The 14,240-nt window shown below is 38.7% G+C and overlaps 1 protein-coding gene across 1 annotated transcript; it reads left to right on the top strand.

The window, feature by feature from the left end:
* The first annotated feature begins 233 nt into the window (after positions 1-233).
* LOC131629984 (ras-related protein RABA1f-like) lies at positions 234-9,810 on the top strand. Its single transcript, XM_058900779.1, has 4 exons — positions 234-268; positions 327-725; positions 9,280-9,376; positions 9,562-9,810. The coding sequence occupies exons 1-4, from the start codon at positions 234-236 to the stop codon at positions 9,808-9,810; spliced, it is 780 nt and encodes a 259-aa protein (XP_058756762.1).
* Positions 9,811-14,240: the final 4,430 nt, after the last annotated feature.

Genomic DNA, 14,240 nt, shown 5'->3' on the forward strand with positions numbered 1-14,240 from the left:
ATTTTAAAACGCATTAGATTGAGGGGGTTTTAAACTTCCTCTAAATAAACCCAAAAAAATTTAGAAACAAAGTTCTCACAGACATTTCATCAGACACCTTAGATGCACCATTTAAAATTGCAAAATCATTAACAAATTCTATTAAAGCCTTCACAAATTCAAACCTGTAAACAATACAAACCGAACCAATTCCTATGGAAAGAAAAGAATAATGTGAATACAATTTAATAAGAATGTTTCTAGATCACGCATTACTATTGATCATACTGTATTTTTATCAATTTTTCATGATATAATTTATCTCATTTTGCATTTCATTACTAAAGGTATCGAGCAATTACAAGTGCTTATTATCGTGGAGTTGTTGGCGCTTTATTAGTCTATGATGTTACCCGCCACGTAACATTTGAAAATGTGGAGAGATGGCTAAAAGAGCTGAGAGATCACACTGATGCCAACATTGTCGTGATGCTTGTAGGCAACAAAGCAGACCTGCGTCATTTAAGAGCAGTTTCGACAGAAGATTCTACAGCTTTTGCTAAACGGGAGCATACATTTTTTATGGAGACATCTGCCCTTGAGTCCTTGAACGTTGAAAGTGCCTTCACAGAAGTGTTGACCCAGATATACCGCGTTGTAAGCAAAAAGGCCCTTGAGATTGGTGATGATCTGGCTGCTTTACCTAAAGGACAGACGATTAATGTTGGTTCCCGCGATGTGTTTGTGTATGTGTGTGTGTGCGCGTGTGTGCGTGTGTGTGTGTGTGCGTGTGCGTGTGCGTGTGTGATTTGGTGTGAGAATGATAAAATAATTAATTGGGCCTAACAGTGTGTTACAATGAGAAAAGTGGGGTTTAAGAATTAGTAATCCCAATTGAGATAATAAGTTAGTAAGAGTTTAACAAAACAAGAGAAAAGAGAGAATTAGAAAATTAGAAAGAAAAGAGGAAAGAGGAAAAGGAGAGAAGAGAAGAGAAGAGAAGAGAAGAGAAGATAAGAGAAGAGAAGAAGGAGGGAAACCTAGGGGAAGAAATCAACTAAGGTAAGAATGGGTCTTCATCTTGTTATGGGATATATCATGCATGAGTAATGGGTAGTAGCATGTTAGGATTTGAGATTTTTAATTCTAGGTTTTGACTTGTTAGGTTTTGTTAAGAATCCATGAAATTGATGATTAAAGCAAGTTTTGGTTGTAATACTTGTTATATGGTGATACATGTTAGAATACTTTTATTTCATGAATTTTGGCTGTTTGGATGGATTTTATGGTGAAAAATCGTGTGGGACAGAATCTGTCAGTAACATAATTTTTCTGGTTTTTCGCACGCGGGCTTAGTGCAGTCTGTTTTTCAAAAAAAATTATTTTTGAAAATTGAACTGGATTTTGTATGCTTGTGATTTATAATGAATTGTAGTGAATTTCTGAAATTTTATGAAAAATGTTTGGATGGCTTTTGAGGCAATTCTTTGTGAAAACATAATACTTGAATTTAGTGATTATGTGTGGTATGAATTTTGTTGGTGTCTAGCTTCAGATCAATGACTCCTTCAGGTTTTCTCGTACACCGGTCATACAACTCCAAATGCTCATTTGCAGCTATTGCTTCAATGATCTTGATGATACCAGAGGCTGTTGTGAAATTTGTTGAGCCTCCAGCTGCTGTATCGATCAACTGCTTTGTCTTCATTTTGAGCCCATTGACAAATACTTGCATTTGTTCAGTCTTGTCCATATTATGAGTGGGACATGCTACTAGAATTCTTTTGAATCTTTTGTAGGCATCTCCTAAGGGTTCACCCTCTTTCTGCTTGAAGTTCAAGATATCATACCTCTTCCTTATAAAAACAGATGCGGGAAAATACTCATCCAAGAAAGCCTTCTCCATCTCTTCCCATGATGTGATACTTCCTGCTGGAAGAGAATAGAACCACTCTTCTGCTTCTTCGGCCAAGGTGAACGGGAACATTCTCAGCTTCTTTGCCTCTTCTGTATGCCCTTCAATTTTTAATGTTGTACTCATGGTAAGAAATCTTTGTAGGTGCTTGTTTGCATCTTCATTAACCCTTCCGGTGAAAGGTTTTCTTTCCAGCTGATTTATTGTGCTCGGATGCAATTGAAAATTTGCCACATTTACCGGTTGGTTGACAATTGTTAGTCTACCACCCGGTGTGTTCGTAGCACCATAGTCTCCGAGAAGTCTCTCTGGTGGAGGTGGATTCTCGCCCATAACTTCCTCTTCACTTTCAGAATCTGAATGAACTGTCACAACTTCTTCGGATTCAAGTTTCTCTTGACGAGCTTGTCTATGCCTTGCGTGCAAGGTTCTTTCAATTTCTGTGTCAAAAGATAAATCAGCTGAGGACTTTCCTCGCATACAATGATTAGCGCAGATTAGTTGAAATCAGAAAAGAAAAAAAATAAAAAGTGCAGAAAATAAAATTTTAGTCGCAGAGCAACAAAATTTCAATTGAACTTAAGTTAAAAATCTGTATTTTGGCAGTCCCCGGCAACGGCGCCAAAAACTTGATCGGTAAAATAGCAAGTGTACTATTTTGCCTCTGTAGTAATAAAGGGAAAATTCCCCGAATGTCGATCTCAAGGACTGCGTAGGAAATACAGGTTCGTAAAAGATGATTCAATTGAACAAAAGATTAATGTTTTGGTTTTGGTGGATGAAATCCTTGCAAAGAAAAAATGATGAGAAAATAAATTGATTTTTGTTATCAAATATATGAGATGCTAGGGTGAGTGGTTGATTTGGCATGTAACACTTCAGAATTAAGATCTCTTCAACAAGTTCATAATGTTCAGTTACCACATCCTTAGGGTGTTTCCTCCTAAGTCCTTAGTGAGGAAACCTTTGGTCTTCCAACCTAAATCCTAAGTCCTTAGGAACCTAAATTGAAACCAAGCTTTTATATAATCAAGATTATGTGGTAATGATAGGGTATCCCTAGTCCTAGGTGATATCTACTATAATCAAATTATGCACAAACCCTAACAACTACAGTCCTGTATTTGTCAGCCATAGATTAATCCTTATTTGACCGATAAAGAAAACAAGAAGAACATTGCATAATTTAACTGAATAATATAAACCAATGTATTGACGAGATCACAAATTCATCGTTATTACAAAAACCAAATCAGGACCACCCCCCTAGCATTGGGGGGTTTAGCCTCTCATAATATTCAAGAAAGACATAGTAAAGAATTTAGACATTACAAAGATAATTGAGAACTTTGATCTTCAATGGTGTCCACCGTTGAATCTCTCCGTCTCCGAAATCCTTGATGAAGCTATCTTCTCTCTTCTGTGATTTTCTATCCTCTGATGCAAAAGTCCCTCATTCATCTTGAAAACCCTCCTAAATAGTGCAGACTCACTTAAGTTGGTTGGAAATCCCAAAAACACCCCTGCAGGCCAACCACTGAACTAAATAATAAAAATCACTGAAATCAGCGTCATCCACCAACACGGGCCGTGTTGAGCAACACGGGCACCCGTGTTGGTCCCCTGTTATGTTTATTTTTATTGTTTGGTCCCAGGATGTGCAACACGGGCCGTGTTGTGCAACACGGGCACCCGTGTTGCTTCACTGTTTTTCCTTTCTCTCAAACTTTGCTCCCAGCTCTCTTCCTAACACGGCCCGTGTTGGGCAACACGGCCACCCGTGTCAGGCCTCCTGTAGCATGTTTTCTGAACTTCCTCAAAACTTCCGAGTTTTGCACTGATTTACTCCGATTTCTCCATATGAATCTGAAAACATAAAAACATACAACCAAAGCATAAAATGACGAATAAAGAAATAAAACGCTCAATAACATAACTTAAACATACTTAAAAACAACGATAAATATATGTGTGAAAACCACTGATCAAACTCCCCCAAACTTAAACCGTTGCTTGACCTCAAGCGACAACTACAAAAGTTAATGACCCTCAAAGCGCACGGTGTTCATACGTGAGATATCTGTCTGTATTGATCAAGAAACAGTTGGTTCGGCATTCACATGACGCAACGAGTTTTGTTACCACATTAATCCTCAAGCTCCCGTTTCGGATACCTCTCTAACTATGCTTTGCACTTAAGTCTCTTTCCGATTTTCCTCCTCTTTCATTCGGACAATCATATTAAGGCACTGCATTTCTTATAATAATCATCACCTGCATGAGACGGATCAAGGCTTCTTATTATTTTTTTCCTGGCACCAAACTAGCAGCATTGGCTACTTTTTATTACCGATGAAATTTTCAAACCTTGCAGTTATATATTGTCCTTTTGGACGACGTTTGGGGATCAATCTCCTTTGGGCTGAATAACCGGGTGAGGGTTACCCAACTTAGCGAGCCGATTGCCTTTTACCGCCTTTTCATCATTTGGTGCCAACTTTATATCTCTCTCTTTTTTTTCTTAACCAGCCATCATGCAAGTGAATCCGAATTATGCCAGACTGTATCAATAAACTACTCGAGAAGTACTTCTCAGGAGACAAGTACTATGGTGCAAATCTACACGTTAGACTCGTATCTCTTTCAGGGAACCAAGGGTGCTTACACAAACCTCTTGTCACATTATTCCGCACTCCCTGTCCTCAAACAATCCTCGCTTCATCTCTATATACTATTCCCGATCGCTCTTTAGGATCAAAACTTCTTCAACAAAAATTTCAAATTTCGGTAAAAATTTGGGTAGAATTCACTTAATGGTTTCACATCATACCAATAACATAAAACTAACATAAAAATAAAATGCAAAGAGAAGAGCCTCCCCCAAACTTGAACTAAACATTGACCTCAATGTTTCAGAACGAGTTCGAGAGAGGTGACTCACAGAGGGTATTGCACTCCAATGATCACTTCTGAGCTTTCACTAGAGACGTCCTCTTTTATTTCCTGAAAATAACATAAACAGACAGAAAAATTAATTATTAAAACCGTGGGTTGCCTCCCACGAAGCGCTTCGTTTAACGTCGCATGGCTCGACGGTCCATTACCCTTTATTATGGAGGGTATTTCCTTTTCCAAACCTTGTTGCTCATCACTTCCGCAACCGAGAACTCATGAAGATGAAAAGCATGGATCACTTTTCTCTGTAACTTACTTTCAAACTTCATCTTCTCACCTTGGTTTTCTTCTTTCTTTTTCTTCTTAACTTCTATAGCGACCTTAGGACTTTTGATAGCAACATGAGCTAGTTCCACCTGAGAAGCTATGCTTGAAACTTTTTCCTGGAGATGTTTAGGGCTTTTGTATTCTCCCTCACTTTTGATCATACCAACAGAAGCTTGATTATGTACACCTTCACTTAGTTTCTTGACTTCTAGCATCTTTAAGGTTACTTCTTCATTAAAGGATTTCACCGTCAGAGTCCCTTTCTCAATGTCAAAGTTGCAACGACTTGTCAACAAAAATGGTCTCCCAAGAAGGATAGGAGTTTCTTCATCTTCAGGAATGTCCATGATGTGGAAGTCAACAGGGAATACAAACTTGTCAATCTCCACCAATACGTCTTCAGCTATCCCATATGATTTCTTGATGGTGTGATCAGCGAACTTCAACTTTGTCTCACTTTCACTTATCTTTCCCAATTCAAGCTTTTTAAAGATAGATAGTGGCATTAAACTCACACTAGAACCCGAATCAATGAGTACCTTTTTAAACATTATGTTCTTGATAGTGCATGGTATCGCCGCTGCTCCAGGGTCTTTCTTCTTGATGGGGATCTTCCTTGCTGGAGAGACTATACTACACTTTTCTGTTGCAATTTCTGGTTCTCCCCCCATTGGCCTCTTTTTACCGATAACCTCCTTCATAAACTTCTTGTACAAAGGCATTTGCTCAAGTGCTTCAAAGAAAGGTAGATTAACCTCTAATTTTTTAAACAAGGCTGCAAACTTCTCAAAATCCTTTTCTGTTGAATTCTTCTTTGTCACTCTAGAAGGAAAAGGAAGCTTGATTGCCGGTTTAGCATCTTTCTTATTTTTCTCTTCAAGTTGCTTAACCGGTGGTATCACAATTTTGGGCTCTTTCACATTCTCTCTTATCTCCAAATCTACCTCAATCACCATGGGATCATCTATTTCCTCTTTTTCTTTTTCCGGTTCTGCCACTTTCTTACTCCTTGTAGTAACAGCATTAATCTTCTCTTCGTCTTTCGGATTTTTCACAGTTGAACTCGGAAAAGTACCTTGTGCCTGTAGAGTGAGATGCTGTGCTATTTGACCCACTTGAACTTCCAGATTTTTTATCGAAGCTGTGGTGTTCCTATGGTTGTTTCTAGTTTCTTCTTGAAACAGAGAGCATTGTCCAACCAATCTCTCAATAGCTACTTCCCACTCCGCCTTCTGAGGAATTTGTTGTTGATCTTTCCAAGCAAAGTTGGGATGATTCTTCCACCCTGGATTATAGGTGTTAGAATACGGGTTGTTTTGCCTCAAGAATTTGATTTCTTCAATTTGCTTGGGAGTAGCAACACAACACACAGTTTGGTGAGGGCCTTGGCAAATTTCACAGATTACAGGTTGAGCTTGTTGGACTTGAGCAACCTGTTGAGTACCAATATTCCTAGCCTTTAATCTCTTTTCTACCTCTGCAGCTATAGCTTCTTCAACCCGAATTTTGTTGGTGTCTAGCTTCAGATCAATGACTCCTTCAGGTTTTCTCGTACACCGGTCATACAACTCCAAATGCTCATTTGCAGCTATTGCTTCAATGATCTTGATGATACCAGAGGCTGTTGTGAAATTTGTTGAGCCTCCAGCTGCTGTATCGATCAACTGCTTTGTCTTCATTTTGAGCCCATTGACAAATACTTGCATTTGTTCAGTCTTGTCCATATTATGAGTGGGACATGCTACTAGAATTCTTTTGAATCTTTTGTAGGCATCTCCTAAGGGTTCACCCTCTTTCTGCTTGAAGTTCAAGATATCATACCTCTTCCTTATAAAAACAGATGCGGGAAAATACTCATCCAAGAAAGCCTTCTCCATCTCTTCCCATGATGTGATACTTCCTGCTGGAAGAGAATAGAACCACTCTTCTGCTTCTTCGGCCAAGGTGAACGGGAACATTCTCAGCTTCTTTGCCTCTTCTGTATGCCCTTCAATTTTTAATGTTGTACTCATGGTAAGAAATCTTTGTAGGTGCTTGTTTGCATCTTCATTAACCCTTCCGGTGAAAGGTTTTCTTTCCAGCTGATTTATTGTGCTCGGATGCAATTGAAAATTTGCCACATTTACCGGTTGGTTGACAATTGTTAGTCTACCACCCGGTGTGTTCGTAGCACCATAGTCTCCGAGAAGTCTCTCCGGTGGAGGTGGATTCTCGCCCATAACTTCCTCTTCACTTTCAGAATCTGAATGAACTGTCACAACTTCTTCGGATTCAAGTTTCTCTTGACGAGCTTGTCTATGCCTTGCGTGCAAGGTTCTTTCAATTTCTGTGTCAAAAGATAAATCAGCTGAGGACTTTCCTCGCATACAATGATTAGCGCAGATTAGTTGAAATCAGAAAAGAAAAAAAATAAAAAGTGCAGAAAATAAAATTTTAGTCGCAGAGCAACAAAATTTCAATTGAACTTAAGTTAAAAATCTGTATTTTGGCAGTCCCCGGCAACGGCGCCAAAAACTTGATCGGTAAAATAGCAAGTGTACTATTTTGCCTCTGTAGTAATAAAGGGAAAATTCCCCGAATGTCGATCTCAAGGACTGCGTAGGAAATACAGGTTCGTAAAAGATGATTCAATTGAACAAAAGATTAATGTTTTGGTTTTGGTGGATGAAATCCTTGCAAAGAAAAAATGATGAGAAAATAAATTGATTTTTGTTATCAAATATATGAGATGCTAGGGTGAGTGGTTGATTTGGCATGTAACACTTCAGAATTAAGATCTCTTCAACAAGTTCATAATGTTCAGTTACCACATCCTTAGGGTGTTTCCTCCTAAGTCCTTAGTGAGGAAACCTTTGGTCTTCCAACCTAAATCCTAAGTCCTTAGGAACCTAAATTGAAACCAAGCTTTTATATAATCAAGATTATGTGGTAATGATAGGGTATCCCTAGTCCTAGGTGATATCTACTATAATCAAATTATGCACAAACCCTAACAACTACAGTCCTGTATTTGTCAGCCATAGATTAATCCTTATTTGACCGATAAAGAAAACAAGAAGAACATTGCATAATTTAACTGAATAATATAAACCAATGTATTGACGAGATCACAAATTCATCGTTATTACAAAAACCAAATCAGGACCACCCCCCTAGCATTGGGGGGTTTAGCCTCTCATAATATTCAAGAAAGACATAGTAAAGAATTTAGACATTACAAAGATAATTGAGAACTTTGATCTTCAATGGTGTCCACCGTTGAATCTCTCCGTCTCCGAAATCCTTGATGAAGCTATCTTCTCTCTTCTGTGATTTTCTATCCTCTGATGCAAAAGTCCCTCATTCATCTTGAAAACCCTCCTAAATAGTGCAGACTCACTTAAGTTGGTTGGAAATCCCAAAAACACCCCTGCAGGCCAACCACTGAACTAAATAATAAAAATCACTGAAATCAGCGTCATCCACCAACACGGGCCGTGTTGAGCAACACGGGCACCCGTGTTGGTCCCCTGTTATGTTTATTTTTATTGTTTGGTCCCAGGATGTGCAACACGGGCCGTGTTGTGCAACACGGGCACCCGTGTTGCTTCACTGTTTTTCCTTTCTCTCAAACTTTGCTCCCAGCTCTCTTCCTAACACGGCCCGTGTTGGGCAACACGGCCACCCGTGTCAGGCCTCCTGTAGCATGTTTTCTGAACTTCCTCAAAACTTCCGAGTTTTGCACTGATTTACTCCGATTTCTCCATATGAATCTGAAAACATAAAAACATACAACCAAAGCATAAAATGACGAATAAAGAAATAAAACGCTCAATAACATAACTTAAACATACTTAAAAACAACGATAAATATATGTGTGAAAACCACTGATCATTGGGTTTCCTGAAACGGGAAACAGTAAGTCATCCAAATATATTTATCATTCTAAAGTTAGTATTGTTGCAATTGTGTTGGTTTATAAGGCTGATTGTGTAGCATCTAAACCTAGTACTAATGCAAAAGATGTTTGGGGTAATGATTTAGACAACATCAATCAAATCCTAAAAACCATGGATCCATGTGATAACCTTCCAAGTGAGAACAATAATGATAAGATTATGAATGAAAAACCTGATCAAGAGAAACATGTTGTTATGTAACCTATAGATATTCCTATTCTCAGTATTGATATTGAAAACATCCTGAACGATAATGTGTCTGAAGATGATGAATCTAGTGAAGAGGATCGTGGGGCCAGTATGGATGTTGGCAATAAGGATGTAACCAACAATATATATGAGATTCCTCAGACATAGAGGATAAGTCAGAAGAAGATGATGACGAAGAAGTCAATGATGATGCATGTTTAGAAGAAGGTGAAAAAGGTATAAAAGAGATTGAAGGAGATGCCCAAATGAATGAACCAGATGATAGCAAAGAAGACCCTTGTGAAGATAAAATGTAGGAAGACAATGATGATGCAAAGGTTAACCAAGAAGTTGAGATTAATATTAAAGATGTCCCTACAGATATAAGAGACAATCTAGAAGGCATGTTGGAGACTGGGCCTCCAACCCATAATGACGTTGAGGTAGATGTCTCAGAAAATTATGAAGTTGATGAAGTCCATAATGATGTCAATAACAAGGGTATTTGCAATATTGATGATTTTTTCCCACTGTTAATAACAGTGAAACCACAACCAAATATGTAAAAATATCCAAGAAAATAATCGAGAAACAAAAATCAGTATTAAAACCCAAGAGAAACCCTACCCAAAAGTCAACCACACCAAACAACAAGAAGAAAACTCTTAAGAAGAAGGGGATGTTAGAAATAATAAGTCATAAGTAATCCACGTAAATAAGACAAGGGTATGCAAACATGTCATTTAGTTAAAACCCAAAGAGGGCAAAAAAGAGTTCTAAAGAACCTCTAAGACCACCCACATCGGTGGGTACTTCACCAAATTCAAGAAAATTGTGTCAGTAACTTCTGCTTTTGGACAGTTTATGAGTGGCTTTATTTTTTGAAAGTGGCCTTGCAGAGCACCGTGGTAATATGACCACATCAGCAATATTGAAACAAAATATATAATAAAAAATTAATCTATAACAACAATAAATATGATAGTTGCAACATTAAATATTACAATTTTATTCTTCAATGGTAAAGTGGGACCCATTTTAAAATTTAAATGAGTGGTATGGATATTTGAAAAAATATAGTTGGGTGGTTTAAGTAATTGGAAAACGTGAAATAATATATTATATTGGATGGGGTCCATTTACACCACTAAATTGAGTGGCATGGATGTGGATGCTCTAAGGACTTGAAAGGAAAATGATTACAAAATCCTTTTGGGCACCATTATCAAATGGAGGCTAAAGGCGTGAATAAGTTAACCTTAAGTTCATTGATCCTCTAAATTATTCCTCGGGAAAACAACACATTATGTCGCTTGGTAATCAGTAAAGGAGACCATATCAGCGAACACGGCCTCTTCGTCATCTACTAAATAGCCACCGTAGACCATTTTAAATAAGTATATTTGACTCAAGTTTACCCCTGGATAGAGGAACGCTATATGCTCCTTCGCCCACTCGAAGTATTGGTCAAAATTTTCCACTTGGTCATCCTTGAGTGTGGACAACTCCTCCTTGAGTTTCTTCAGAGAGTTTAGGGATCCCTCAAGAGACCGTCTAAGGCTATGTTGGAACAAATTCGTAACGTTAAATTGGAATAGAAAAACGTTGTGATTTTATTGATGTTTGGGTTATCTTAAATAGCCTAAGTACAACTGAAAAATCCTAACTTTTAGGAACCACCTACTACTCAGCTCTCCTATAATATAGGACTGAATTATTCAACTAAAGACTTAGTAAAAGCCTAACAAACTGATTTATTCAAATACAGACTTAATAAAAACCTTAACAAATCCTTCCCTAAACTGCATTCTGAAAGTAGGGCAGTTTGATTAGGAACCTCCAACACTCCTAGCATCTTCCTTAATCTTGTGAATGTCTCGAGCTTAAGTGGCTTGGTCATAATATCGGCTATTTGATATTGTGTTCCACAATGTATAAGCTTCACTCTCCCTTCTCTAGTTTGATCCCTCAGATAATGAAATCGTACCTCAATGTGCTTGCTTCGTCCATGAAATACCGGATTCTTTGACAGTTGAATTGTAGAACTGTTATCACACCTAATCACAATACAATCATCATGATTATTTCCAATCTTGTCAAGTATTCTTTTCATCCAAATTCCTTGAGTTGCACATGATACTGCTGCTATGTATTTTGCCTCTGTGGTTGACAGAGCAACAATGGGTTGTTTTTTCGAACTCCAGGCAATGGCTCCTCCGCACATTAAAAAAACAAAACCTGATGTACTTTTGCGATCTTCTAGATCACCGGCATAGTCGCTATCTGTGTATGATAGCACTTTCTCATCTCCTCCTCGCCTGTATAATATTCCAAACTCCATTATACCTTCAATGTATCAGAGTATCCTCTTTACTACCTGAAAATGTTCTTCAGTATGTGCAGACATGTATCGACTAGCAAGACATACAACAAACATCAAGTCGGGTCGTGTAACCGTAAGGTACATTAGGCTGCCTATCATTTGCTTGTAGAGCGTGATGTCTACCTCGGCTCCTCCTCCTTTCTTTGAGAGTTTCACACCTGGTACTCTGGGATTGTTTACTCCATTGTTGTTCTTCATACCAAATCTGCTCAGAATATCTCGTGTGAACTTTCGCTGACACATGTAAATTCCCTCTTCTTTCTGCAACACTTATACTCCAAGAAAATACCTCATCTTCCCAAGATCAGTCATATCAAAGTTTCTTTTCATTGACTCTTTGAATGAAAGAAACATTCTTTAACAGTTTCCAGTGAAGATTAAGTCATCTACATAAACACTGACAATCAAAATATTACCTCTGTTTTCAGTTTTGATGAATAAAGTGTGTTCGAAGTCGCACTTTTCGAATCCCTCTTCAGCAAAGTACTTTTCAGTCTTGTTGAACCATGCTCTTGGAGCTTGCTTTAGCCCATACAATGCCTTTTTCAGCCTATATACCTTCCCTTCTTCTCCTTGCTTAACAAACCCTTGCGGCTTCTCGACATACACCAGCTCACTAAGCTCGCCATGTAGGAATGCACTCTTTACGTCAAGTTGGTAGATGTACCAGTTCCTTTGTGCCGCAGTTGCTGTAATGAGTCTGATTGTACCCCACCCTGCAACTGGTGCGAAAACTTTAGAATAGTCTACTCCGAACCTTTGAGCATATCCCTTCGCTACTAGCCTGGCTTTGCATTTATCTACATCTCCATGCTCATTAACTTTAGTTTTAAAAACCCATTTAACACCAATAGATTTCATACCTTTTGGCAGTGAGCTCAACTCCCATGTATGATTGCGTTCAATAGCTTCAATTTCTAATTGCATAGCCTTTCTCCATTCTGCATGTTTTGCTGCTTCTTTATAGGTTAATGGGTCTCCTTCAGAGGTAAGGACTTGAAAGGCTTGGGTCTCAATGAACATTGCTTCTTCTTCTTCCTCCGAAAGCCCATCTCCAGAGACATAGTCTTGGAGATATACAGGTTGTCTGACTTCTCTTCTCGCTCTATGCCCTCTTGCAGCTGAGCTGTCAAATGAGGAGCTCTCTTGTTCTTCATGACCTTGCTCAGGTGTGGTGTCTACGGCTTCAGGGAAAGAATTCTCCTCATGACCTTCAGTATCCTCCCCATCATTCTCCCATGTGAGTACATTAGAAGTTGTAGTCACATGATCATTGTTCCTTCCCCAGTCCCAAGCTCTATTTTCTTCAAACACAACATCTCGGCTGATAGTGATCTTTTTAGAGTTGGGATTGTACATTCTGTATGCCTTGGACTCCTCACTGACACTAAGAAAAATTGCCTTGCAGCTTTTGTTATCAAGCTTGGTTCTTCTTGCTGCTGGAATATGAACATATCCAATGCACCCAAATGTTTTAAAATGGCTTACATTTGGTTTGAGGCCACTCCATGCTTCTTTTGGCATTTGTTCTTGTAGTGCTGACGTTGGACTTCGATTCAATACATAAGATATCCATTTCGCTCCCTCGGCCCAGAATTCTTTTGGCATCTTTTGGTTTGCTAAAGTGCTGCACACCATATTCATGATTGTTTGGTTCCTCCTCTCCACTACTCCGTTTTGTTGAGGAGTATACACCGTCGTTAATTGCCTTTTGATGCCTTGAATCCTACAGAACTCATTAAATTCTTGCGAAGTGAATTCTCCGCCTCGGTCTGTTCTGAGGCAGCATATTGGAGACATTGCTTCTTTCTCAACAATTGCTTTGAAACTCTTAAAGATAGTCAGTGCTTCTGATTTTTCTGAAATGGGATAAGTCCACATTTTTCTACTATGATCATCAACAAAATTTAGGAGATACCTCTTTTGACTGTTTGACATTAGAGTAATTGGACCACATATATCGGCATGGACAAGTTCCAGATTTCTTGATGCCCTCCAATTGCTTTTCCTTGGGAATGGGTCTCTTTTTTGCTTCCCCATGAGACAGTCTTCACATAGCTTTGTTGGCTCTCCTATATGTGGTAGTCCAATAACCATATTCTTTGAATACAAAGTTTTCAGACCTTTAAAGCTTAAATGTGCATACCGGCAATGCCATCGATGTGCATCCTCAGAGGTGATGGATTGGAAACATGATTCTGCATCAGCTGTTCTGCCCAGGATTGCAAACATTCTATTTGCACTCATTTTTGTGTCCATGATGACCCCCTTAATTGGGTGATAAATTCTGCACATATTATCTTCGATTACAATTTTCAGCTTTCTTTCTTGCAATTGTCCGATGCTCAAAAGATTGTTGCTAAGATCCGGAACATAATACACATCCTTGATTACTTGAACCAGGCCATTTATCTTAAGCTTGATACTCCCTTTCCCATGAACCATCATCCTTGCATTGTTTCCTAGCTTCACCAAGTGCTTAAACGTTTCATCCATATCTGAGAACCATTTCTTGATTCCCGACATATGGTTGCTGCACCCGCTGTCAAGAAACCACAAATCCTCCATCTTTGCGCCTTGTATCTCCACATGTGCCATCAGTAAGAGTTCCTC

This window comes from Vicia villosa, unplaced genomic scaffold (assembly GCF_029867415.1).
Source record: "Vicia villosa cultivar HV-30 ecotype Madison, WI unplaced genomic scaffold, Vvil1.0 ctg.000628F_1_1_3, whole genome shotgun sequence".
Lineage (NCBI taxonomy): Eukaryota > Viridiplantae > Streptophyta > Magnoliopsida > Fabales > Fabaceae > Vicia > Vicia villosa.